This window comes from Raphanus sativus, chromosome 6 (assembly GCF_000801105.2).
Source record: "Raphanus sativus cultivar WK10039 chromosome 6, ASM80110v3, whole genome shotgun sequence".
NCBI lineage: Eukaryota > Viridiplantae > Streptophyta > Magnoliopsida > Brassicales > Brassicaceae > Raphanus > Raphanus sativus.
Genome location: NC_079516.1, coordinates 39,520,682 through 39,548,652, shown reverse-complemented (window position 1 = coordinate 39,548,652; position 27,971 = coordinate 39,520,682). Strand labels below are relative to the sequence as shown.

The 27,971-nt window shown below is 28.9% G+C and overlaps 3 protein-coding genes and 1 long non-coding RNA gene across 5 annotated transcripts; 2 read left to right on the top strand and 2 right to left on the bottom strand.

Moving 5' to 3' along the window:
• The first annotated feature begins 169 nt into the window (after positions 1 to 169).
• LOC108813128 (CDPK-related kinase 5) lies at positions 170 to 3,706 on the top strand. Of its 2 annotated transcripts, XM_018585590.2 has the most exons (11): positions 172 to 998; positions 1,091 to 1,221; positions 1,292 to 1,333; positions 1,412 to 1,520; positions 1,603 to 1,681; positions 1,757 to 2,053; positions 2,141 to 2,253; positions 2,704 to 2,811; positions 2,899 to 2,961; positions 3,040 to 3,207; positions 3,307 to 3,706. In XM_018585590.2, the coding sequence occupies exons 1-11, from the start codon at positions 441 to 443 to the stop codon at positions 3,442 to 3,444; spliced, it is 1,806 nt and encodes a 601-aa protein (XP_018441092.1). In that variant the 5' UTR covers positions 172 to 440; the 3' UTR covers positions 3,445 to 3,706. The 2 variants fall into 2 exon arrangements, with proteins under 2 accessions (XP_018441091.1, XP_018441092.1); XM_018585589.2 differs by having other exon boundaries at positions 170 to 998; positions 1,603 to 2,053.
• A 1,497-nt stretch (positions 3,707 to 5,203) lies between these two features.
• On the bottom strand, positions 5,204 to 9,047 carry LOC108806809 (uncharacterized). The gene is made up of 5 exons (XM_018579002.2): positions 8,699 to 9,047; positions 7,634 to 7,905; positions 6,734 to 6,827; positions 6,531 to 6,642; positions 5,204 to 5,593 (listed from the first exon to the last, which is right to left on the bottom strand). The coding sequence occupies exons 1-5, from the start codon at positions 8,838 to 8,840 to the stop codon at positions 5,389 to 5,391; spliced, it is 825 nt and encodes a 274-aa protein (XP_018434504.1). The 5' UTR covers positions 8,841 to 9,047; the 3' UTR covers positions 5,204 to 5,388.
• Positions 9,048 to 17,442: 8,395 nt separating this feature from the next.
• Positions 17,443 to 18,353, bottom strand: LOC108809560 (uncharacterized). The gene has a single exon (XM_018581698.2). It carries the CDS (start codon positions 18,271 to 18,273, stop codon positions 17,578 to 17,580), a length of 696 nt encoding a protein of 231 aa, XP_018437200.1. The 5' UTR covers positions 18,274 to 18,353; the 3' UTR covers positions 17,443 to 17,577.
• Positions 18,354 to 24,105: 5,752 nt separating this feature from the next.
• Positions 24,106 to 25,140, top strand: LOC130496273 (uncharacterized). Its single transcript, XR_008935385.1, has 3 exons — positions 24,106 to 24,624; positions 24,714 to 24,778; positions 24,865 to 25,140. It is a non-coding gene; the product is annotated as an uncharacterized LOC130496273 (long non-coding RNA).
• Positions 25,141 to 27,971: the final 2,831 nt, after the last annotated feature.

Sequence of the window (27,971 nt, the reverse complement as noted above, 5' to 3'; positions counted from 1 at the left end):
GTAAGAATATTCACACACTAGTAGTATTTTTTTAGTTCGGTCTTTGTCTTCTTATACACCACGTATTTATTAGGTCACTGGTAGCGTAAGCTGCGAAACAAATTAAGTAAAATTAGTTAACCAATTTATTAATTAAATTGTAATTATTAGTAGAGTAGTTCAATGTAAAAGGGGAACGTAACACTCTCTCTCTCTCTTTTAACTCATTCTCTTTGGATCCAAATCTTTCGCCATCGACAAAGGAGATCCTTCCAAAGAAAGAAGTAAGCCGAAGCAACCAAACAAAAAATATAAAATCGGGAAGAGAGTTCTCTCACATTTTTTTTCTTTTTTTTTTTAAATCACAAATTCTCAGTTTCGCAAAGATTCAAAATGTTACTCTTGAGACTCTGATCTGTCTGTTGCTGAGAGACTGAGACCGAGAGAGAGGTTCTTGATTGATGGGTCTCTGCCATTCCAATCCTCGAAACAACCCCGACCGAGTTCCCGCCGGTAACAACAGCCCTCTTCCGGCGTCGGAATCCGTAAAGCCTCCTCCTCCCTCCGGCACCCCTAACCTCGACGGAGACCACCACTCCGCGACGACCAACAATGAGGGCAAAAAGTCTCCGTTTTTCCCCTTCTACAGCCCGAGCCCAGCAGGCTCCTTCTTCTCCAAGAAAACTCCGGCGAGATCTCCGGCGAACTCCGGCTCGACGCCGAAACGGTTCTTCAAACGGCCGTTTCCTCCTCCGTCTCCGGCGAAACACATCAGAGCCGTTCTCGCGAGACGCCACGGCTCCGTGAAGCCGAACTCCTCCTCCGCGGCGATCCCCGAAGAAGACGGCGAAGGAGTGGGTTTGGATAAGAGCTTTGGGTTCACGAAGGGTTTCTCGAGCAAGTACGAGCTCGGTGATGAGGTTGGTCGTGGCCATTTCGGGTACACTTGTGCTGCTAAGTTTAAGAAAGGTGATTCCAAAGGACTACAAGTCGCTGTTAAAGTCATCCCCAAACCAAAGGTGATTCTCTCCTTTTTCCTTTTTATTTTAATTTGATTTTGATGTCTTTTGGTTTCTCTAGTTAGTGAATTTGTTTTTTTTTTTGGTGTTAGATGACGACGGCTATTGCTATTGAAGATGTGAGGAGAGAAGTGAAGATACTTAGAGCTTTGTCTGGTCATCCCAACCTTCCTCATTTCTACGATGCTTATGAGGATCATGATAATGTCTATATCGTCATGGAGTAAGTTCTCTCCTTTTAGCTCCTCCACTCTTTGTTCCAATATTTAACTAAATAATGGGTTTTGTTTTAGGCTATGTGAAGGAGGAGAGCTTTTGGATAGAATCCTCTCTAGGTAAATAAAATTGATTGTTTCTTTCTTTCTATTTAGTTTCTGTTTCGGATATTATTGACTTTTATTATGTGCCAGCAGAGGTGGGAAGTACACTGAGGAAGATGCAAAGACTGTTATGATTCAGATATTGAATGTGGTTGCCTTTTGTCATCTCCAAGGTGTTGTCCACCGTGATCTCAAACCCGAGGTAATTGAAAGACTCTTTACTTCTGTACTTAACACATTTGATCTTTCATCTTCTTTGAACCTTCTAAACTTCTTTGGTACAGAACTTCCTTTTCACCTCCAAAGAAGACACCTCTCAACTCAAGGCAATAGATTTTGGTTTGTCAGATTACGTCAGACCAGGTACAGAGTCCCTCACATCCTACTCTCTCTCCCTCTCAGTGATTGATGCTTACTTCGATGATTCCATTTTTGCAGATGAGAGGCTCAATGACATCGTTGGTAGCGCATACTACGTAGCACCTGAAGTACTACACAGATCCTACAGCACAGAAGCTGATATCTGGAGCGTTGGCGTGATAGTCTACATCCTCTTATGTGGAAGCAGACCCTTTTGGGCTAGGACGGAGTCTGGAATCTTTCGTTCCGTTCTAAAAGCAGATCCTAGTTTCGACGACGCTCCTTGGCCTTTGCTGTCTTCGGAGGCGAGAGACTTTGTGAAGCGGTTGCTGAATAAAGACCCGCGTAAAAGATTAACAGCTGCACAAGCCTTGAGTAAGTAGTTGCAGTTTCGAATAAAAAACTTGTTTGCTTGTGTGGAAAGATTGTAATCTTTTTTATCTCGTTTTGTTTTTTTTTTAGGTCATCCATGGATAAAGGACTCGAATGACGCAAAGATTCCGTTGGATATTCTTGTTTTCAAACTTATGAGAGCTTATTTAAGATCATCGTCTCTCCGTAAAGCTGCATTACGGGTGAGCTTGATCTGTTTCTACTAGGCCTGCGGTTATTACCCCAACTGAAACCTACCAAACCGAACCGAAAAGTTTGGTTTCCGGTTATTTCGGTTTTCGGTTTGGTTCAGTTCGGCAACTAAAAAACAAATTTCGGTTTTCGGTTTGGATCAATTTTCTAAAAGAATAATAATAATATATATTACCAATCTTAACCGAAATTCTAAACCAAACTAAATGTACTAACCAAAAGTTTTCGACAATTTAAACCGAAAATTTAATTAAACTAACTGCAAAACCAAAAACTTAGGTAACTTTTTTTTCTGAAACCGAACCGAATTTTATTTCGGTTCACTTTGGTGAGATTTAGACCGATTTGAACTAACCAAAGAAACCGAACCCGCATGCCTAGTTTCTATTTAAACGGTTTGGTGCTTATGTTTTTGCCTACTGTTCGACGTTTTCTTGCAGGCCTTGTCTAAAACACTTACGGTTGATGAACTGTTTTATCTGAGGGAGCAGTTTGCTTTACTAGAACCTAGCAAGAACGGAACAATAAGTCTTGAAAACATCAAATCAGTAAGTTTATATCTACCTTCCCTCCCTGGTGGTTAAGCTTTGGTTTATTTATTTATGATTAAACTGGCTTGGACCTCTCTTTGTTAGGCTCTGATGAAAATGGCAACAGACGCAATGAAGGACTCGCGTATACATGAATTTTTAGCACAAGTAAGAGCCCCTTCGATTGAACAGTTTTAAATATTTGAAAATCGCACAATCTGATCTTTTGTGGACTATCATCTACAGCTGAGTGCTCTTCAATATAGAAGAATGGACTTTGAAGAGTTCTGTGCAGCTGCATTGAGTGTTCACCAGCTAGAAGCTCTTGATAGATGGGAACAACACGCTCGTTGTGCTTATGAGCTTTTCGAAAAGGAAGGGAACAGACCCATCATGATAGATGAACTCGCTTCGGTCAGTCCTTTTATTACAACATAGAAGCAGTGTCTGTGTTAAAAGTCTTTGGAAAATTTCCAACTAAGTAACTAACTCATCTGTGGAACTTGTTTTCAGGAACTTGGTCTTGGTCCTTCTGTACCGGTTCATGCAGTGCTTCACGATTGGCTTAGGCATACGGATGGAAAGCTTAGTTTTCTTGGGTTTGTGAAGTTGTTACATGGTGTGTCTAGCCGTACTGTCAAAGCTCATTAGAAGGGGTTTAGAAAGTTCTGAATATGTATTGAGAGATTTGTCTGAGATCTCTTCTCTCCCAAGAGCTTTTGGACTAGTTGGGTTTATAATATGTTTTTTTTGCCTTTTGTGATGAAAGCTGAGAAGAAGAAAAAAAAAGAGAAGTGTGTGTGTTAGTTTGTAGAGGATGAAGACATTTTCTAAATTTGGTAACTTATGACGATTGATTGATGATGTTTCTGACATTACTTCTTGATTTGGATTTTGACAGATTTCTTACTTATTGTTTCTCTCCTATTATTTTTAAACTGAAAGAATGTCTGGAAAAGCTTCAAAACTATTAAGATATTTTTAAGGGCATTTGCACCCTATAACCATAAAAAAAAAAAGTTAAAAACATAAACTCACTATCTAACCAAAAACACACTCTCTCTCCTTATTTCTCTTTCTATCTCTCTCTACTCTCTCTCTCTTAAAATCTAATTTTTCTTATTTTTTTTGGTTATATGGCAAATAAACCATTTTTAAAGCCTACAAATTTATATATTTACTAGTATTAAATATGAAAATATATTGAAACATAACTTTCTATCACGTAACTACACATAATAACTTGACGAGGTGTTTTTAAATCAAGAATTGAATGTCTATCTGAGGTTTTTTCATCTAAGTTTGATTTCACTAGATCTCGTAGTTTTCTATGGATCGGACATTGTCGGTCCAAACTAGACAATAACAAACTTGTATAAAAGAAGTAACTTTTGAGCCGTGTTTTGTCAAAAGCCCATAAAAGAGGCTTGGGATTATTCACAATAACAAACAGATGACTAGATTTTCTTCAATGTCCTCTTGCTGTGATGGTACTTTTGATATATGTGTCAATCTTCTTGGAAGCTATCCCTTGTGTAATAGATTGATGATTATGCAGAAAGATTGTTCATTGTTTCTAGTTGTGGTAAACGGTTGATTAAGCAGTGAGTTTCCTTAAAGTGGAAGGACGGAGAGTTAGGAGAGGCCCGTTTGATCCAAATCAAAAGATCAGTCCATGAGCTGAAGGTAATCAGTATTTAGCCAATAAACAGCGAAGTTAACTGGAATTTGCATTCCCGGCATAATACTAATCTGCTTCTAGTTATGCAATCCACAATTAAAAAACAAAACGAAAAACAAAAACATTTTTCACAGCTATTTGTGCACAAGTTTACATATATAGACAGTAAAACTGATAGCCTGATTCAATACTTTTAAATGTTAAATGTAGCATAAATGTCATACGGATTTAAAATGATAAACAGTGCTAAATGATACTCAAGTACTATTTTTGGTCTTGTCTTGTTTCGCTCCTTTAGGCAATACAAGAACTCAATGCTTGGTCTATTAATTGTGTAGTCAAAGTACTCTATGTGCGCTCTTGATCAAAAGCTTAGCACTACTCTTTTTCTAAGAAGGTAAAACAGTTACATGACTCCTTACTGTTATTCTCTTGATGATTATCATTCAAAGCGTCACTCTCTCTTTTGTCAAAATAAATGTGCTCCTAGAGGTTCCTCGACGTGACAACACTCAAAGGACGATTACTTCAGTTTTTAGGGGGGTCCCTTCTTATTTTTGATCGGATCTTTATCTATATTCACATGACTTGTCGGTTCATCTCATGTGTCCTGAATTTAAACACGATGTCATTTGTACCCTTTAAAACTTCAACGCCACAAGAAAAGTTCAAACCTTACCCGAAAGGCCAAACATCTCACGCAAATTAGAAACCAAAAGTTATGAAATATGAGACTGACAAATCATTCACACCAATCATAAACAAGCCCTTTAATGTACTTATTGCACATTCCAAATGGAAGATAGATATACACATACATATCAAATGAACACGCATACGTACGTACCCATAAGAATAAACAAACATTGAATAAAATCACAAATCCCAATAATCAAATCATATTTTTTTAACGACTAGAACCTTGTGTTTGATGGTCGGATATCGAGTTCTTGAGTCCAAGCTCTCCGGTCTTGAACATGAAGACTCCAATATGTTTGAGCCAATACATCAGGATCCATTCCCATCACTCCCGAGCTTTCGCCTTCTCCTTCTCCATCTTCGCCTCCAGTGTTGAATGATTGCTCTATAACCATTCCTCTTGGTGGGATGTTTGCTTCTCTGAAAGTACATTTTCGGAAAATTTTAGTATATAATCACTTAGATAGCTCAAAGAAAAACTTGCGACAAGAAAACACATAAAGAAAAAAAATCTTCAAATAGCACTAATTAAAATGTAAATGACAATAAATTATTCCAAATTCTAAATCCTTACCTTAACCACATCTCCTAAATAATAAACTCTACATTTTAATTAGCAAAATCAAATATCAAATTAAAAAATTTAATTAATGTTTTTTAAAGAAAATTTATGTGCTATTTTGAACAAATATGTGTGTTTAATGCTACTTTATGGTATTGGCTTTTTTGAAAGAATGCTAAATTTTATTCAAATAAAAAAAACTGTTTACAGATTTAACTGCTTTACTTTTTACAAGAGAAAAGGATTCAAAACTCTATAGAAAAGACTATAAAGCGCTCTTCAAATGCTTAATATTCTTTTTTATTTTATTTATAGTATCCAATGCTATTAATTTTTTTTCTTTAGATCTTCAAATGCTTAATGTGCCAAACTGTCAGTAATGTGGACTGTTGTGATGTGGGGACTCTCTTATAAAATTTCTTCCCTTTTTTATTTGCTTAAGAAAACAAACAAAACAATGAAATGTAGGGTAAAGATTCAAGAAATGGCTTATATTTCCAAAATAAAATATATGGAAGAAGAAATGGAACCAAAACAAATATATACGGGGAATCTCGAATCAATAAAATATATTTTTATGATAAAAGTAAGAGAAAAAAAGATTCTTGATAAACTTTTGACGTAGAATCTTGTCGGGTTGAATCAAAATCATGCCGTTTGTGGAAGCTATAAAAAGTTAAAACCCTCTTTTTGGACAGATATTGTGGTTCTAATTTCATCTTCTATGATTTCCCTATTTTTATATAATTAATTTAATGAAGTACATAATCGGAGGAAATGGTCATGGTTACGTACCTTGGAGGTCCAACCACACCGTCGATGATAACATGAGCCACATGTATTCCAAAAGCTTGATATTCTTTTGCCAAACACTGAGAGAGAGCTCTCAAAGCAAATTTCCCACAGCCTGTTCCAATTTCTATTTTTAGTGGATGATCCATTTTTAAAAGAGTATTTTATTTTTTTACAAATATTAAAATATTCTTAAAGAGAATTACATAGCTCCGAGAAACCAGCAACGCCATTCAATGACGCTGAGCAACCGGTAAAGAGTATTGTTCCTTTCCCTTTCTCCATCATCCCGGGAATAACCTTTTTGTACCATATTTTAAACAAATAAATTCAAATGGAATAAATACCCTACAACAATGTAAAATTATCTTTATATAAAAGTTCAAAATGTCTAAATCACTGAATATTACCCTACAAACTTAATCTCAATCACATAAAATAAAAACAATATTTTTAAGAAAAAAAACTATGCACGACTAGTACATCAAACACTTGACAAAAAACAAGTGCATCAGCAAATGATTAATTCTATCAAAATTTTCCAAATGTCCAAATCACTCACTCCAGGCTGCAGATTACTCGCAGAAACTAAAAGCAGTATTTATATACAACTAGTATGGATCAACAAATGATTAAATCTATAGAAAACATCAATAGTTATAGACAACTAGTACATCAACTTTTTGAAACTTGAAAAACTAGTGTTTTTTTTTTTTGACAACTAGTGTTTCAACAAATGATTCTGTCAATATTTTAGAATTATCTAAATCACTGACTCCAGGCTACAGATTACTCACGAAAATAAAAGCAGTATTTAATACACACCTAGTGTACATCAACAAATGATTAGTTTTATAAAAATGATTAAATCTATTTATAGAATTTCATAGTTTCCACATAAATGACCTTATTCATTTTACCTAAAATATGAAAGTTAACAGACATTTTTGACTCAAGTAATATTAACAAGTATTTTTTTATCATAAGTGGATAAAGCATGGGTGAAACACACATTATCATCAGATGCTAACTTTGCTTGCAAAAGTTATCAGAAAAGCTTCTATAAAATTCAGAAAATGTGAATAGGTATTTTGGACAGAGTATACCTGTTGGGCGCACAGGAATACAGCGAAGACAGATACAGAAAGAGAAGTTTGGAAAGATTGGAATGGAATGTGGGTGAAGGAAGTCGGATGGTGACTTGTGTAAGAAGAGGAGGATTGATAAGCATTATACACCAACACCTCCACAAACCCTAACGATAACACTCCTTCGAAGGCTTCTCTTACGCTTCTTGGATCCGCACAATCAATTCTTATAGCAAACACTTGCGCTTTCTCTTCTCTCGCTATCTCTTCTGCCACTCGAGATAACCTACCTGCACAACTTAGGGACCATAAAGAGTGGTCGAAGTGTTATACTATATATGAGTGCACTGTTTATGATTATATAAGTTAATGGTTGTGACTGGTAAAAGTTTTGGATAAAAAAGAAGAGAGAATGAATTAAGAATAAAAGTGTAACCATATTAACTATTTTGTCAAATAGAAACTGAAACTTATTTTAATTTAAATAAATAAGTTTCCACTCATCAACTTGTTCTAAAAGGCTGAATTCAGCATGTTGTCGAGCTGGTATAGCTTGAGTTATGTTTTATATATAATTTATATGTTTCAGTAAGGAAAAAATAAATGAATTCAGCGAAACAAACTATTTACACTGAAAGTTTTTTTTTTTTTTTTTTTTTTTTTACACTGAAAGTTTATCTACGATATCTTGGTTAGCAACCATTGTAATTTACTGTAGAACTTAAACTATAAACTCATCTCTCGAAAAACAAATCTGAAATCTTTCTAACAAAATTTTCATTCTTGAATGCACCTTTTTGACTTCATATCAGATATGACGGCAGCTGTATACAGTATACTATGTGTGTGTGTGAAAACGTTAGCCGTCATATATTTTGTTAAATCTAAAAAGGAAAACATTCTAAAATAACTTCTAAAATAATTTCTCATCTTCTTTGGAATATAGACAGAGAAGGAAAATTCCTGGCATATTAGAAAAAAAGAAGAAGCCCATACATATACATGGAAGTTCTGCTAGTTTATGAGGTTGGGTAAAGCAACAAAAGGGTAAACAAGAGAAAAATAGAGAGAAAGGACTCAAACCTAGATCGCGGGCGAGAATTGCCACGGTGTAGCCTTCGTGTGCGAACTTACGAGCGACGGAACGGCCAAGCTGTGGACCGACGCCGACCACCGCCGCTATGCCTTTGCTGCTGGAGCTCGAACTCCCTACGTTTCTCATCATCAGTCCTTTACGATATGTTCACTTTCCTTTCCTCACCTTCTTTCTCTTTATAATCTATATTTCTCTCCAGATTGTGGATAGATGTATGCAAAAATAAATGATAATTTCTACAGTTGTTGTCGGCGTAAGCTGCCCCCTTATCCTAGGTCAATCTCTAAGCTCTCTTTCTTTCTCTATATAATAAGATTGTGTTGACTGTAGTGAGAAAGAGAGATACATATTCTTGTGGACTAGATGCATTTTCGTTGCTATATATAAACCTCTTGTCATTTTTATCATAAAGTTTCCATATACTTTAATAAATTAATATTAAACCCAACTTTGCCATAACGTAAAAGCATAAGTGGACTGTGGATACGTATATGTACCTTTATTGATTTAATATTCGACGTACAAAACTTTGCCATGGTGTAAACTTATACGTGATATGTATAATACCTTTATTCATTTAATATCTTACATAAATATGTGTTCTTGGTGAAAGAATGGCCTCCAGTGTATATTGTGGTTCTTAGACAAAGAGACATGTCATGTGGAAGAATTTGTGACAATTGTTTCTTACTCGTTAGACTCAAAAGATGTGTCGGAAAGACTAGGGAGGTGGCCTTTTGTATACATTAAGTGGTTGAGGACTCATCTATTGGACGTACAATGTACCAAGTTGTTCTTTATGAGAATATTTTATTTTCATTTGTTTATTTGGTAGTTGTAAACAGATCTTGGACAAACTTGGAATTCGTGGCATAGTTAACTCGATTCTTAAAATTAGAAAACATCTTGTAAGGTATATGTTGTTTTATTAACCAAGGTTAAAACTTGATGCGGAATTTATCTGTGATTTTTTCTGTTAGCACTGTGATATATTAAACTATTTCAAGGTACCTTAATTCATATGCATTTTTAAAATTTTATTTTATATAGAATGAAGTTAGAAAACATACGAAGATGACAACAAAATATGGGAAAGATTGAAGCTAGTTGCTCTCCTTTATGGAGAATAGTATTATTTCCCCTTTGATTTTATTTGTCTTGCAAGTTGGAGATTTGTTGCCCCCTTTTCTTCCGTGTACAGCTCATCGGCATATCATACATATACATACAAATATCACATATGCAAATGCATGTACCTGACCTTCACCCAAGGTTCTAGATATACATATATGTTTGAATTTTGATTTTTAAGGTTAACACCACGTGATTGGGATCCAAGAACATTACTCTTATACTTTTAGAATGAATTGTCAATATCATTACTCTTGATTTTCTGGTACACTCAAATTCTTCTGCATTACTGATCATGCTTTTAAATTATCTTAGACAATGTGTTAACTAATTTTCATCCTTATCCGGGTTATCCCATAAACTTGGGCTTTGTCTTCTTTAATTTCATTGCTGGGCTTGTCTCATACTAATCATGTCTTATAAAAACTAGCCTCTATGGCTTTTAATATTAAAGATTGTCGACAAAAGAAAAATTATCTTAGACTATCGTATGGCATTTGTAAATCACGTTAGTATTGGATAGGCTTGTGATTCTTGAAAGATCAGGATTTTCTTGATAGTTCTTGCAGATGTGGGAGAGGCCAAGGTGGAAAAGGGAAAAAAAATCCAATGAAAGAATGAAAAGAAAAAAAATAATAGATATAATATTTATTGAACATTCAAAATATATATATTAATTAGGACCAGAAATGGGTAATGAGCATTCCATAGTCTGATTGGTGTAATCTTCTGAATCTTTCATCCATCCTCTTTTAAGTTTTAACACCCTTGGATCACCTTAAAATGATTTTGAAACGTATACAAGTATACATACATATATTATATATGTGCATAACAAACTTAGCGTATATATGTATACTAGTGTTACTCCTGTGCCTATGCACGGCTCAAATGATTGTGATTTAAATTATTTCATGATAAAACTGTAATTTTATAGTTATCAATCAAAATAAAATTTAATTATATATTCTATAAATATGGATAGCAATTGCCCATAAAGTGAGGCATTTTAGACAAAAAGGTAAAATAATATTTTTTTGGTAAAATAATGTTTCTTATATTTTTTTGTAACTGAAATATTTCTTATATTGTTTTAGGATCGATAGATGTTTGCAAGTAATTTAAATTTGGAGATTGAGATATATACCAACACATAAAAATATAGTTAAAGTACTATATTCATTCTGTTTTTCTTTGTATTTGTATTTGTCTTGTAAATAAATATTTTATAAGATATAAATTTCTATTTATAATAAAAAAACAAAATTATGATAGATTTTTTTTTGACTTAAAAATTATGATAGATTATGACAATATTCTTTTTGAAAACGTACTTAAAAGTTTTTGATATTTTGAGACATGATATAAAGAGAAAGTTTCAATAGAAAATAATTATGAAAAGAATATAATTTTTTTTAACTGATTTTAAAAGAATATAATTTTTAAATGCTTCAATAATCACATTTGTGATTTTTTTTCATCATTAGTTCAAACTCGATTGACTACCTTTTTTCTTCTTGTTTCATTCCGATTTTGTTTCTTATCAGCCACAAACAGAAACTCGACCTTTGAAGGGAAAAATATGTGCAACAAATGCAAATATTAATTGTAAAGTATATCTTAAATAAACTGGGATTATATTTGAAAACTGATTTCCCGTCGTTGTTTGAAAGTATTTCTGCAAACTCACAGGTGGAATTTTGATTTCTCATTTACGGCAAATATAGATACTATTTTAAAAGTTATTGCATTTTTTCATCTGTAGCAAATAGATAACAGAATTTTCCTAAAAATATGCTACAAAATAGATATGAAAATTACTTTATAAATAAAAGAAGTAGAGAAATACATTGTTATACCTTCATTGCTGATAAATTGATGGAGTTTAAGGAATCTGGGAATATAAACAAAAGTTAGAGAAGTTCTTTACTACAGTGAACATAAAAGAGTTTCATAGTCACGATTTTGAAAATCTGAAGATATTGAGAAAAAAAGGCAGGTTATAAAGAAAAGTAAAAACAGTTAGATATGAATGTGAAATACTTTTTCGAGAAAAAATAGGAATTGAATTAATTGGAGTTGCAGAGAAAATAGGAGACACAAAGAGATTATCGATTGATTTTTAATATTTTTATTTTTATTTTATTAAACTTTTCCACTTGTCAGGTTTTTATTGGCAAGGCGACTTGCGCTTTAGTATATAGGGGATATACCACATGTTCTTATTGCGATTTAGGTTTTTATTTGAATTATTTGATGGTGTTCTAAAATTTTAAATATCCTATCCAAACAGTTATTTTTTTCGATTCTTTGACACAGTTAAGTTTATATCTATAGTCACGTTGATATCAGCAGTCCACAGATTATGCATCCTACCAAAAAATACAGTAAAACTTAGTCTAAAAACCTTAGATCATCTCCAATGTATTTTGCTATTTTCAACTCTAAAATAGAGGAATCCTATAATAGAGATGAAATGTACTACAGTGTATTTCTCTAAAATAGTAATCTCTATTTTATAGAGTAAAAAATAGAGGAATGATATTTCTTCTTCTATAAATGAAAAAAATAAATAGAAATCTCTATTATAGAGGAAGAAAAAGAGGTGAGTTGGAGTAATTTCACCTCTAAATGCTATTATAGAGGTGAAAATAGCAATGAGTTGGAGATGCTCTATAATATATAGTGTTATACCTCCGTCTTCAAAAGTTAAAAGAGTATATAAACATAACCATCTATATATATATTATTTGAGAAGTTAGTTTATACATGTCGCTTTCACATTAGTTCTTACGATGCTTAATCATAGATATACATTTAATAATTAAAAATATTACATTTAAGTAAAAACTATTTCCTTTTTACTTAGTAGTTTCTTTTAGTTAAATTTTAATTTTATTTCCAATAAAATATATAATAAAATGAACAATTTCACAATTTTTTGTTGACTGAAAATATCACAATTTTAAACTGAAAATTTAAATAATATTTTTATAGTATGATTTCATAAAATAAAGTTAACAAAAATAATTAAACATTAAGAAGAAATGAAGGGAAAATTTAACTTTTACCACATTATTAATACTATTAATCATGTTTATCTTCATTAAATGGACATTTTCAAAAATAATTTCTTCAAAAAAACTCTTATACCTTTGTTCAATAGATGTATAAATATAAATAATTATTTTAAAATAAAAATAAAATAAAATTATTTTATAGTTTTTAGTTATAACTTTTCAAACTTGAACTTTTCTATAATTTTTATTTTTATTTTTAGAGTATATGTTGTTAAGATAAATATGAAAATGGTGTTAGGAATGTAGTAGTCTTGACAATTTCTCAAAAATAAAATACAAACGTATTATTTTATAATAATATTTTATTTATTTCATACATATAAATTATGGGATACCGCAAAAAAATATTAAAATAAAATATAAAAAATAAAATATCATCTAAAGTTAAAAAATATTTATTTTGTAAAATATATATGTATCAATTTTTAAATATTAGTTTTATAATATTTTATGTAATTTTTAATTAGTCCACATTTTGGTTTGTTTTTCTATATATATATATATATATATATATATATATATATATATATGATCTTACTAAAATATATTTACTATATTTAAGAGAGCAACCAATCTACATGCAAAACATCAAAATTAATCAAAATATTAATATATATATATATAGAACAAAAAAATATTATGAATTCATAGAAGTAAATGCAATCTAATCTAATATATTCAAGTGATAACTAAAATGATTAGATATAGTATGTACAAAATCACATGTCCATTTTAAAAATAATATTATTAATATAAATTATGCATATAAACCAATCTACATGCAAAATAACAAAATCACATGTCTGGCAACGTCACCAAAATAAATAAAAACATCCCCTATATATTAATTATGTAGTATTGGAACATTTTTTTGTAGGCACGTGTCATCACTAAGATAATTCTTAAGCTGTAATTGGTAACTTGTTTTAGGAATGTATAGAATAAAAGGAATTGGAATAAATGGGATACAACGGAATGGAACGGTTCTAATTTGAGGGATAAAAGGAATGAAATATTTAATTTATCTCATTCTACTCATTCCTTGCATTCCTCTTCTGTTTTCATTATGAAAGAAATTTATCGCGCCTTACAGTTATTTCTATTCATCCCACAAGAATGGGTGGAATTAAAATTTTTCTTTTTTCCTTCTAACTGGTAATTTTTTTTAGGAATTCTTATGAGTGACTAATTCTACATTATTCCATTCATAAAAAGTACATTCCAGTTACAGCCTTAGAATCCTTAGAAAAATATGTTGGTCTATCCTAATATATATTATACTTTTTATTAAACTAATTGTTAAATTGATTATTAGTGTATAAAAGAATATTCTCAATTCTTTCATTCAATAAAAGTTACGAAATTATCTAATATGATTAACATATATATAACATTTAATATTTATGAATAATAAATATTTGATAACAATTTTTGTATCCTCTCTATTTTGTTTAATTTTATATTATTAAAAGAAATTAAACAATCACATCAACTATATAATAAAAGAATAAAATAATTAGATTTTTTCTTATATGTTATATTTTGAATTTTTTATATGACTATAAATTACTAAAAATGTTAAGAAAATCTCATTTTTAAAATTTTGTGATCAATGGATGAATTTTGTTTTTGTTGTTAGATACAAAATGATAATAAAATCGTATGAATATGAATTCTCATTTAATATATATTCATATATTAATATTGTTTAAACTAAAATATGTAAAATATAAAAATAAATAAATAAATATGTTAATTTTGAAATTTACATTGAAAACTATCACAAAAACATATTTTGGGATTAATGGTTTTAACATTTTTGATACAAAAGATATACAAATGTTAATAAAACCATATGATAATAAAAATTTATATTAAAATATATTATATATCTATCTTAATTTCATTCAAATTAAATTATATACTATATACAATAAATAAAATGATTATTTTGATATACTTACCATAAAAACATTATAAACAAACAAGAGGTATTTTTTAGATTTATATGATTATTCTAATCACATATATGTTAATAAAGAAACAATTTATTAATTTAGCAAGTGAAAGATCTTATTAATTAATATTTTTCAAAACTATTACAAGATGGATATATCGCATATTTGTTTAGAAGCTATTTAAATCACTTAACGAGAACATGAATTGCACAATAAAATTGATTTCTTAACCTTAACCCATTTTTTCTTCGCCACAACACTAAGAAAGAATAATTTGGAATTTGACAATCTAAAATAGTAACGTTTTTTTAGTTCAGTCCATCGTTTTTCTAAAATGAGCCTACAATAATTTTTAATGATTAACTAAATAGATCACATGTATAATAGAATGTGGTTTTGGTTTAAAAGTTGCATGCTCAAAATAAATATGAATCATCATCAGTTTCATTTAAATTTTTGTTACAATAAAAAATATAGGGGTTGGCAAAATCTAAATCCAAAATCGAACCAAATCCAATCTGAAAAGTAGTACTAAACTTTAACCACAAATTGGTTAGATATCCGAACAGGTGTAAATTTTTTGTATTTGGAGAACCTAAACCAAATCTGATCTTAACCGAAATATTTCGGGTGTCCAAGTATATTAGAACCACATTTTTATACTTAAATATATGAATTATTGTAAATTTAATATCCAAAAGAATATACAAATATATAAGATGTTTTAAGTTGTCCAAAATACTTGAAAATATATACAAATAAAGTATATGTTTAAAATCGCTATGATACTCAAAATACTCAAAATACTTAAAATTTCTATTGATTGTCTATCCAAATATTTAAGGTAAACCAATTTTATGTTAAATTTAAGTATTTTGGCATACATTATTTAAATTTATATGTTATATATTATTTTATTTTTGGATTTTTAGAAGTTAAAAATATATATGAATTTTAATTTCTAAAAAAAAGTTGAATGGGTTATCAGAACACAAACCGAATCCGGAGAGATCCAAAACGAATCAAACCGAATCCGCAAAGATCCGAACTGAACATAACCAAACCGAACTAAATGATAACCGAATGCATATTTTTAATCAAATGTAAAAATGTTATTGATAACCAAATGAATATTGTTTATAATATTTAAATACATCATAGTTAAAAAAAACTCAATCCACACAAGACACGCAAGTTATCATCTAGTAGTTTATATATACTGTTTACTTCAGTTTTATTCTCAGTTATGTCTTCACTTGATGTGTGGGGGACGATGTCAATTACAGGCATTAATTCAAGAGGTCCCAAAGGAGTTGGTTCGTAGCTGTATTTGGAATTCACAAATTCATTTTCGGTATGTTTCTATTGTTGTATATAGTTACTATATCAGTTCTCCAAAATTCGTTCTGAAAACATAGATGTATTTTTTCGATTAATTTTGGCGTGTTCCATATCTATTGAAAAGTTCAGATTAATCTCCTATGGAAAGTACATTTCATAGTGTAGTTTATGTGGATGTTTTTTCTCCCCGTATATTTAAATGAGGCATAAAGCGTCTCTTTATATCTATGTAACGATAAAATAAAATGTACTGGAGTGTTTTCAATCTGAATTGCTTAATATTTGAAGTCTGGCTCCACTTAAACACCAACTTATGGTTTAGAGTCTTTATACGTTTTTTTCGATGCACATGTTTGTAAAAAAAACAAACAGAGTTTGGATATATACATGTTTGATTCTTGCCGGAAAGATAGTCTATCTTCTAAAGAATAATCAAATGGTTTGACTCTGGCCACGAAGATTTATGGACCAACAAGTTCAAATCTCTTATTCATATAAACAAACTTTGTTTTTTGTAACTTTAATATATTAACAAACTTTTAAAAAACATATTTATTCGAATTAATTTTGGTATTTTATCTATCAGTCGTCCTTTTCATGCTCATCATCAACAATCTGCGCATTTTCTCAACTACAAATAACTTAGATAGGAAATGATTGGTTGGGATTTATTTCCCTAATTTACCTTTATTAATCATGAGTTGTTTTATTTTTAAAAGTTAAAATCTAGATCAAATTTCTACATCTCCTTTTTATAGGCAGTAGAATCTGTAAAATGGAAAATTATCTATAATATCAAATAAATAAATCATAATAAAAATCATCTATAGATAATTTTAGTTTAATCTGGATGTTTTTAAATTATTGAAACATATTAAATAACATAAATATTATTTTCTCATGATACCTATCACAATCCACAGTTACCATATCTTCACGTTATCTTTTTTTTTTTTTTTTGAACATTTCTTCATATCTTCACGTTATCTTACATAATAATTTTTAGTTCATACGTCGCAAGACTTTTGTAACTGAAAATGTATAAATGTATAAAATAAACAGAAATTATATTGTAACTGAAACGTAAATGTATGTTGAATCCGAGTTGAATAAAAATGGCAAACTAGTTTTCGGATTGTATAGGCATATAGATGAAAATCCACAAGCATATAGAATTAAAAAAAAATGTAAATAAATATGTAATTAGCAGATAAGACTTAATAGTTAAAAACTACTATTTTATTAATTAAACAAAGAACTAATCAAGTTATGTCCATTAGAAATGGACAAAACAAAACAAACCCTAACAGAAAACTAAATGAAAATGAAAGAAAATCCAAAACGGAGGAGACGAGCTTAGTTCTTCTTGGCATGCTTGATGTGACAAGAGTACTGAAGGAGAGGAGTAAAGAAATGGCTCTTGAACATCATGTGGAGATGGCCATAGCACTTCTTGTCCATATTCAAAACGATCTCACAACACTCCTTGTCCAAAGCCAAGTCGTTCTCTGCCCAACTGGAAAACACCTGCGAGAAACATTTCTCTGACACCTTCGACTTATCCCCAGTCAAACACTTCTTTAACTCACCGGACTGCGACACGAGAACAGACTGGAACGGGCTAAATGATCCTCCAAGACCAGGAAGGTTAGGGATGTTCGGTATACTTGGGATCTGTGGGATAGGAATGTTTGGTATCTCTGGAATCTGTGGGATAGGGATGTTCGGTATTCCTGGGATCTGTGGGATAGGGATGTTTGGTATCCCTGGAATCTGTGGGATTTGAGGGATGTTTGGTATCGCTGGAATCTGTGGGATGTTTGGTATCCCTGGAATGTTTGGGATAGTGGGGAATGAGCCAGGAGGTGAAGGAGGAGCATTTGGATCGGAGACCTCGGAGCAAGCCCAAGAAATCTTAGAGTCACCAAACTTTCCATTGTGGTTGGCTAGGTCAGACGGCATAGGCCACGGTTTCTTTTGTGATCCCACGGTTGGATTTGGTAGAGAGATGAGGCATAGGATAGCTACGATGACAATGATGCTCTTCACCATGGTTAATTAATTAAGGCGATTTGGAGCAGAGAGTATTTCTAGCAAATAGTATTTCAAAGTTGAAAAACTTGAAAATGAGCGAGTATCAATCCGTTTATATAGAAGATTTAACTATTTGTTTATTTAGGAAAAAGAAAAGAAAAGAAATCATGCAAAGGTGATGCCGACGGAATATCTGCAGATACGTTATAGAATATCTTGTAGCAATTATCTCTATTTTTCTTCAACAACTTTTCTTTATGAACCACTTAGCAATTAATCTCTATAAAACTAGTTTGTTACACTGCACCTATTATAAAAGATAGATATATATATGTATATATATATAATACATTATCTATACTATTAAAACAAAATAACTAATAGATATTTGCCCTTGTTTTTGAAGTTAATTACAATGGTATGTCATTACTATATTTATATCATTGCAAATGTTTCCATATATATTAACCAATATATTCGGAAAATTTAATATATTTTAAACATGAATCTTTTAATACTTTGTTAAGATTACATCCCATAAAAATAGCAACTAAGAATTAATAAAATCTATACAGTTTTTATATTAAGTAAAAAGCAAGAATAGATGTCAAAAAAAGTAAAAAGCAAGAATTATAGTACATTAATACCAACTAGATTAGGACCCGCCCTAAAGGGCGGAAATTGATTTGTCAAATTTCAATTAATAATATATGGTATATATAATATGTGTATATAATATTATATATATTTTGTGTAACATTATATATATATATACATATTAGACATATATATAATATTTTATTAGATATATATAGAATTTAATAGTGTTATAATTTGTGTTGTACTTGTTATTAGTTTGTATTTAATCTTCTTTCATTTTTAGTATAATAATTTGCCTTGTCACACCTTTTACCTTTTAACTTATACACATAGTTATGCCTTTTTTCAAAAAAAACTTATACACATAGTCTCGTAAAATGTAATATATAAAAAAACATATTTAAAAAATCTACTGACCATATGCCACCATTATTTGGTTGTTTGAACAAAAAAAATTATGTTCTTGCATAACTGTGTATATGTTGTGATATGATGTAGGTGAAGAGTAAATATATAGAAGTAAAGTTAGTGATACGAACATGAGCCTATGTTGGTCTATGCCACAATTATTTGGTTTTTGGAAGATCAATGAGCATAAGCATACACGGTCTTTGTATGTTTACGTTGTAAATGAGTCGGATATTTTTTCTCTTATGTCTGGAATGATATGGAACTCGTTGATTTAAGAGCGGTTCAGTTTTATATGATCTAATTATATTAAGAGATTAACCAAAAATATTATAAAAGTGTTATTGGTTAGGTTTAACTAATTTATGTTGGTTAAGATTTGGTTTAATTTAAGTTGGTAGGTTGCATTGTATAGGAGACATGATATATTCTAGCAACAACTATGAAAGAGTCCAAAATTTAAATGAGAACTTCAAATAGTAGATAATCCCTAAATTAATAGATTAGATTATCTAGATTTGCACTCGAGATACGTTATCTTTAAGTTGTGTTTATAACAATATATTTTATGGATTATAATATATTTCAACCTAATTAAATTTCATATGTTGTCAAAAAAAAATTAAATTTCATATAACTAAAATTCGGAATTAACATTTAACACAATATTACACCTTGACCCGCCCGACCGGGTGGGTATTTATTTTATGTTTTTAGTTTTTATATTAAATGATGTATTTGTAATATTTAAACATAAATCTAAATTGAAAATTAATCTTTGCATTTGAAATAAAAATAAAAATTCTAATAAAATATCCTGATATGAATATTTAAATTTTTTAATTAAAACAATATAAAAGTGGATCATGTTTTTTTTCTAAATACATAAAATATATAAATATATTTGGAACTATAATTTCTACTAAAATATATTAAATTTGTTTAAAAAAAATCTTGCGTTGTTGTTGTTTATTTCTAGAGTTCGATCCGTGACCGTATAAATATTTATTTCACTTTATTTTTTTTATTTGCACTAACAATATAATATATATATTTGTAAATTAAAATGTATTACATAATTGTTAATATAACATTTTTTAAAAATATAACAATTTAAAATTAAAATTAAAATGTATTCCATAAATCTTGTTGTTAGCGTTGAATCTTGATATATGCAATTGCTTGGCTGCTAATGTTTCTGAAAAGCTACGAAATTATCAAGAATATAAATTGTTTCCATAAAATCTTGTTGTTAGCGTCAATATAGGCAGTTGCTTAGCTGTTAATTTTTCTGAAAATATTTAATTTGTTGTTAATTATTCCCCAAATCAAGTGATGAAGAATATATTAGGAAACAAACTATAGATATTATATCGTTTTCTTAAATATAATAGATAGCGAAAATCATGGCTACAGTTTAAAATGTAAATATTCTACAATATCACTCGTTTATTATAAACAGTTCTCGAATTGAAGGAGGAAATTTTTATTTGGAAATGTAAGAAATCGATTTAGTAATATATACTAATATTTTATTGTTTGTGCACGTTTCCTTTCTATATTTTAAATGTATTATTAATATTGAACATTGTCATTTTGTTTTGATTCTAAGTTAATTACCAAGGAATTGTTTAGAAGGATTAGCTAATCGATTTCTATAGATTGGTTTTAATATAATACATAAAGAAATACATATACACACTTTCAAGGTATTAGTTTACATTAGTTTCAGAAAAAATGTATTAGTTTACTTAATATACAATTGTCGATATACTTTATATGCTACTTGTATATTTTACCTTTTTTGTTTTTATACATGTATATCTTGATGGGGTTTATTTAGAGAAATACTTGGGTTCACCCCTAGAGTGAACATTTAGGTTCATCCAACCAATAGGATTTCGTTATTTCATATCCAGTATATTTTAGAAAAGAAAACAAAATATTGTCAAGTTTTATTATGTTTTTAAAATAAAAAATAATAGTAGTCGCAAAAAAAAATATATTTAAAATACCGTTAGCAAAACATTAAACCCTAAACTCTAAATCATAAACCTTAAATCTATGGTAAACCCTTGGATAAATCCTAAATCTTTGGATTTTTTTTTAAAACATTTTTAACACAATCAGCAAAACACTAAACCCTAAACCCTAAATATTAAACCCTAAATCCTTGGATAAATCATAAACCCTTGGATAAATCCTAAACCGTAGGATTTAGAATTTATCCAAACATTTTGGATTTACCAAGGGTTTAGGGTTTACGCAAGGGTTTAGAGTTTAGGATTTAGGGTTTAGGGTTTAGTGTTTGGCTGTCGGTATTAAAAATATATTTTTCTAAAACCTATTTTGTTTGCAATTAGTATTAATTTTATTTTTAGTTTAAAATATTAATATAATTTGACAATATTTTGTTTCCTTTTTTAAAAAATACTGAATATGAAATAACGAAATCCTATTGGTTGGATGAACCTAAAGGTTCACTCTAGGGGTGAACCCAAGAATTTCTCGTTTATTAAAGAAAGATGTATAATTGGAGACTGTACTTTGAGGTAAACGATTCATGAATTGTTTGTACAAATATAAAGGAAAAAAATTGTTTTATTTTAGGAAAACAATGTCGTGTAAATAATATTGAAAACTAAGGGGCAATTCCTAAGTGTACTTCTATTTTAATAATATAGATAACATTCGTGTAATCTCAGCCATATAAATAGCTATGCATTTCTAACTTTCTCATCTTCACCCTTCAGAAAAAAACACTTATACTATGATTAGTCTCACATGTATTAGTATACATTTAGTTTTTTTACCACGTTTTCCAACTGAAATCTACGGTATTTGATATATACTTAATTAAAATAATTATATAGTGAAAATTAGACATTTTATACATATGTGTTTTTATAAAAATATTTTAAAAGTATAGATAATTAAAATAATATTTCTATAAATATAATTTTATTAAAATAATACAATTCATTTATATACCCGTCCAGTATAATTTTACTTATACTTTAAAATTTTAAATCATATTGTGAATTTATTTTTAATTTTTATATTAGTCAAAATTTATTTATTATATAATTATGTTTCATTCAAACCGTCTCATACTTGATAAATGTTTACATTTTTATGAAATAATCACAAAATATTATAATTGTAAAACAAAACCTATTGTTCGATGTACCATATAAACAAACAATATTAATACCAAATAAATTTAGTATTTTATTTTTATCAAATTAAATATATGTAATTACTTTTTGTTTATATATTGTGCTTTAATATTTTATTTTAATAAGTTGAATTAGTTTTTAAAATTCATGAATATATGTTATCCTATATATGTAATTATTTTGAATTTTATAATATATAAAATATTTAATAAATGGATTAAGTAACTTTATATTTATTAATTGGTATACCAATTTAATTCTTAATATGAATTTTGTATATATATATAAATATTTATAGTAATTTGTTTTATTTTTCTTTAAATCAAAAAGGTATTAGACTCATTTATAATAATATTTAGTATTAATTACGAAAATTATTATTCAAAATTAATTATATATATAATTTCCATTTAAAATAATAAAATATTGAAAAAGATACTTCAGAATATATTTTCGATATCTTATTTTGAAAATATTGAAATAACATATTAGATTAGAATATATATTTAATAGTAGACAATTTAATTATATGAGAAATAATATGAAGTTAAATAATGTAATGATCCAACATTGACTTTTGTAAGTAGATTTTTAAGTGATTCAAAGGTACAAAATATATATCTCATGTAAAAAACTAATTTTATAAATGTAAAGACCATATTTTTATTGAAAAAGTTTAGATAAAAATATATGGGTCCGGCTCTGTTTCTTAAACTATCGTCTCAAAATTTGTAAACAAATTTTTGCAACAAAAAAGTTTATCCACATAAAAACTTACATAGTGCTCTTATTAATTTGTATAATTATAAATATTGTATATGTTGGTAATAATAATATATATATTATATATATATATATACATATTGGAAAATAAAAATATATAAAGGATATACAAATTTTGATTTTACCGAATATATATTTAATTAAGAATATAACCCCGCACTTTTAAATCGCGGATCAAAATCTAGTCTATACTATTAAAACAAAATCTCTCGTAGGATTATGCCCCTAACTTTTCAAGTTAATTACGAGGATATGCCATTGTCATTCTTTTTAATTTTTTTAATGACTTACAGAAATAAAAGCCCAACCCATCAGAAACAAAATCGATCTTGCCAAATCAAATCTCAGCAGTTTTTCGGCCCAATAAATTTTGCCATTGTCTGTCGAAATATTAAACCCATACCGTGTATGTTTACAAACCCATCTAAATTATGTGTATTCAAACCCTAAAATTTAGACTTGCATGATAAAAACTCTTACCAAACCCTATTTAACACCATAAAAACATGTTGTTCACAAAACTATAATGTATGATTCATTTAAAATGTTGACAAATGTACAAAATATATCGGAGTTTTTTTTAATTCATCCAATATATTGGATTTCATTATAATGCCTATGTCTATGAAGTTACTAAAATAAATTTGGAATTGAATTATATTTTAATATCGCATCTCACAGCTTACCAATATATACAATATATTTTAATATATATCTTATGGTAATATTTATTATATTGCCTAATATTATCTACTTGATATTTTAAAAATCATTTTCATCATTATTATGCTACATATCAAATATTTTAAAAAACTTATTCACCAAGAAAAAACATTAAATACTCAAATCTTAAACAATTTATATAACAGATTTTAGAAAATAGATACATACTCAAATCTTAAACAACTTATATAACAGATTTTAGAAAATAGAAGTTATACGAATCTCCTAAAATATAGTAACCAAATCTAACATCATCATCAAATGCAACCATAATATTAGGCATATGACATATTCACGAAGAAAAATCTTCCAATAATAAAATATAAAACACTAATTATATATATGATTCTCCTTAGATAACGTAACCGAATTAAACCTCATCACTAAAAGGAACAATAAAAGCATGCATATGCCATATTTTGAATTTGTGTAGATACGATTTGCATAATTCTTCCCGGCGTAAATCGAAAACCCTCACCCTACCTCAATTATTATAAATATAGAGGATACTTCTATCGAAAAATTCACAAAAATACCTATGGCTTCTAATATGATATTTTCTGCTATCAAAGATTTGATTCCTTGGAAAATAACTTGGGCAGTGCGTGTGAAGGTGCTATACACATAGAAACAACAAACAAGCGACTCGATGGAGATCATATTAGCTGATGAGAATGTAATTAAGCTTCATATTTTGACTTTTTGTGTATAGTATCTAATGCTATATTCTGTTTTCACTAATGTTCTGTTTTTTTAATTAAAAAGTTAATGTATAGTGGAATTTTTCTTCAAAAGGTACACTAAGGACACATCACTTACAATGTTTCAAGGTAATGAATAAAAAAATCAAGTTGACATGAGTTAGTTTTACCTCCATTGACTAAAGAAGAAGAGGTTATCTTCTTTGTTTTATGAGTTGCTTCAAAGAACCTTTCGAACAATGCTCTTCCTTGGATCTCAGTCACCGTCAGAAGGTAAACGGCGGCTTTTCCGGACTCGATCATGCTCTTTCCGCTGCCAAAACACTAGACAGAAAACTACTGTTAACGATCATATTAAAGAGGGAATTTCACTGTCAATTCATACCTTCAGTCTTTTTTTTTTTAAATACTCATAAATCCTCCGGTCTTTTTGTTATATAATTGGTAACTCTATGCTTGGTTCTCCGACATAAATCCTGAGACCATTTGTATATTAAAAAAAGTAATATTAAGAACAGGTACAAGAGTAAGCCACATAATTAATTAAAACAGATTAGAAGCATCAGTAAATCAAAGCCTTGCATGGTTTTCTCGGAGCTTTTACTTATTGTTTGATCTCATTTCTCAAAAAGATGTTAATGGATCTGAGATGTCAGATATTTTTCTTCTTTCATTTAACATCATTCGTTTAACCTACAATGTCAAATAAAGAATAAGAAACACACTTAAACTAAAAGAAAAGGGCAGGGATAACATTTGTAGATAAAACTTTTCTTTGTTTTCTCAGATCTTTGACTTAGTGTTCGATCCAATTTCTAAACAAGATCCGAACAGTCTGAGATGTCAGTTCTTGGTTCCTATCACTTAATAAAGATCCTTTACTCTTGCATGGAATGTGGTATCAAACGATTACAACCAAGAAGGAATTGGGATACATACTTTCTTTTTATGATTCACTGAGATGAACATGTCATGCGATTACTCCTTTCGATTTTGTTGTTCTATCTTCAAATCGGAAACAACGATTGTCGATTATTTTCTTATCTGAACAAAGTTTAAAAAAGAAACGATGGTGTCGGAAGAGAATTTTTGTCTAATTTTGGATGTCCATTTAGACTAATAAGATTCATAAATAATTTCACGACGATTAATTAACAATAAAAATTTACAATCAACCTTTAAACTAACTATTCCCATCTTTAAGAAGTATATATAATCCATTGCTTTCACAGAAAACATTTTCAAAATCTTATTGAATACATTATACTAATTGAAGTATTTCTATTATCAAATAATTATTTAAACATCTTTTGTTTTAGATTATAAAAAATGCAATTAAAAGTACTATTAATAATTTTTTTAATTTAAAATATACACAATTATAAAATTTTATATTATTAAATTATTATAAAATAATTATACATTATTAATATTATATCATCTACTATTACCTTTACATATATATAATTATCACCCAAAACATATGAAAACAACAACTACAAATCTATTAAAAAAACACATCATATATTTCACACAAATTTGAAAAGGATATAACAAAAAGAGCTAAATCCCGCGCTTTTAAAGCACGGGTCAGATCTAGTACATATATTATAATTCCCGTCGTTTTTTTGTCAGCAATTCACAATGTTATTACTAATTAAATATTTTTGACAAAGAAAACATCTGAACGATAAGATAACATATGAAAATATACCTTGAATATTTTTCTGAATCATTTGATACGTGATATTGACAAAAATAATGTCATCATCTTTCTTTATATATTCCAAAAAGAAAATCATCAAACAGAACCTCGTGTATATGATGTGTTTGTTACAAAAGATCTTTAAGCTAAAAGTTGTTAAACACTAAACATAGTAAATCCCTTCATTCCTTTGACAAAGGGTATATACATTTTGGAATATACCGAATCAAACTTAAACTTAGATTTTCGATTAAGTATACTTAACAAATTAAAAAATTTAGCAGTAAAAACAAGTAAAAGCCGTTAGCAAAAAAACAAGTAAAATCAGTTACTTTGCGTACTACAATAAATGTTTTTGAATAAACAAATTTTACGTGGATAAATTGGATATGAAAAGCATATATAAATTTAAATGTTTATTTTTAATTTGGAAATTAGCAAAATCTTAATAAATCAAAGAATTGGATATGAAAATCGTGAAGTGAAAATTTGATATCCACTTTATCTATGTTTTGCATACATAAGATTTAAAAGCAACAAACTATAGTGATATTCTTTTGTTGGTTTTTAGATTTTGGTTTTTGGTTTTTAGTTTCAGTTTTTTGAAAAACATTTAAACTTAAATGATGATTTTAGATTTAGATTTTTAGTTTTTGGTTTTGATTTTTAAAAAAGTAAAATGTTTATTTTGGAAAGATAAGAAAAGATACTATTATCAAAACACTCAAAACTTATTAAAAAGTTATTTTGAAAGGAAATATCAAATATAAAATAAAACTACCTCAAATCTCATAAAAATGAAGAAATTCGATTTTGAATGCCTTCCATATAGTGCACATGAGTGTTATTGTGTTCTTTGTTTTCATCTGAATCACAGTCTTCAGTTGGTCCATCACCACTAGTTGTATAGTTCACATCAAAATCAACGTCTCATAAATTTGATAGCATAATAAAATTATGTACGCAATTGTAACTGCAACCACTCTTTTTGAACTTATATGTTGTATCTTGGCTTCTCTCTTAAAATCCACTACTAGTTTTTGACCCGCGCTTTAAAAAGCGCGGGATTATTTTTTTAAATAAAATTATTAACTCTTTGTTAGTTAATATATGTCTGTTTATTTTATTTAATCCTATTTTGATGGTGAGAAATTCGGTGAGATTTGTTTGGAAATATATAGTACATATTTTCTACTTTCCAATACTTTCCAATGTAAAAGCTTCATCATTCAACTCAAAAATTTCTGTAAGAGAAATTTTGTCAAAATAGAAACAGAGAATTATAATTTAAGAACTGAACAAAATTGGAAATGAAAAAAAGACAATAAAATGATGACAGAATAACACAAGTATATATATATATATATATATATATATAAGAATAAAGAACACAACTATATGAAACAAAAAAAAAAGAAAAAATGTATGAATTTTTTTGGATATATGGTTTAATTGAAACTAAAGGCATAAAAGAGGAGACGATTCGGTAAAAACCAAAATATACAATCAATTCACGTAATAATGATCTCTGTGAATTGCTTTTGAAATTTTAAATGCTGATATAGTAATGTGTAAGAAATTAGGTTGAAAATAAAATGTTGTTAACATAAATATAGG

Excerpts from the sequence above, each read along its gene's own strand:
- LOC108813128 (XM_018585589.2), top strand. The coding sequence starts at position 441 with ATGGGTCTCTGCCATTCCAATCCTCGAAACAACCCCGACCGAGTTCCC. Across the intron at positions 999-1,090 it reads AAGTCATCCCCAAACCAAAG|ATGACGACGGCTATTGCTAT; the intron begins GTGATTCTCTCC and ends TTTTGGTGTTAG. Across the intron at positions 2,962-3,039 it reads TACATGAATTTTTAGCACAA|CTGAGTGCTCTTCAATATAG; the intron begins GTAAGAGCCCCT and ends TATCATCTACAG.
- LOC108806809 (XM_018579002.2), bottom strand. The coding sequence starts at position 8,840 with ATGATGAGAAACGTAGGGAGTTCGAGCTCCAGCAGCAAAGGCATAGCG. Across the intron at positions 7,906-8,698 it reads AATTCTCGCCCGCGATCTAG|GTAGGTTATCTCGAGTGGCA; the intron begins GTTTGAGTCCTT and ends TAAGTTGTGCAG. Across the intron at positions 5,594-6,530 it reads GGTGTGGTTGGACCTCCAAG|AGAAGCAAACATCCCACCAA; the intron begins GTACGTAACCAT and ends ATGTACTTTCAG.
- LOC108809560 (XM_018581698.2), bottom strand. The coding sequence starts at position 18,273 with ATGGTGAAGAGCATCATTGTCATCGTAGCTATCCTATGCCTCATCTCT.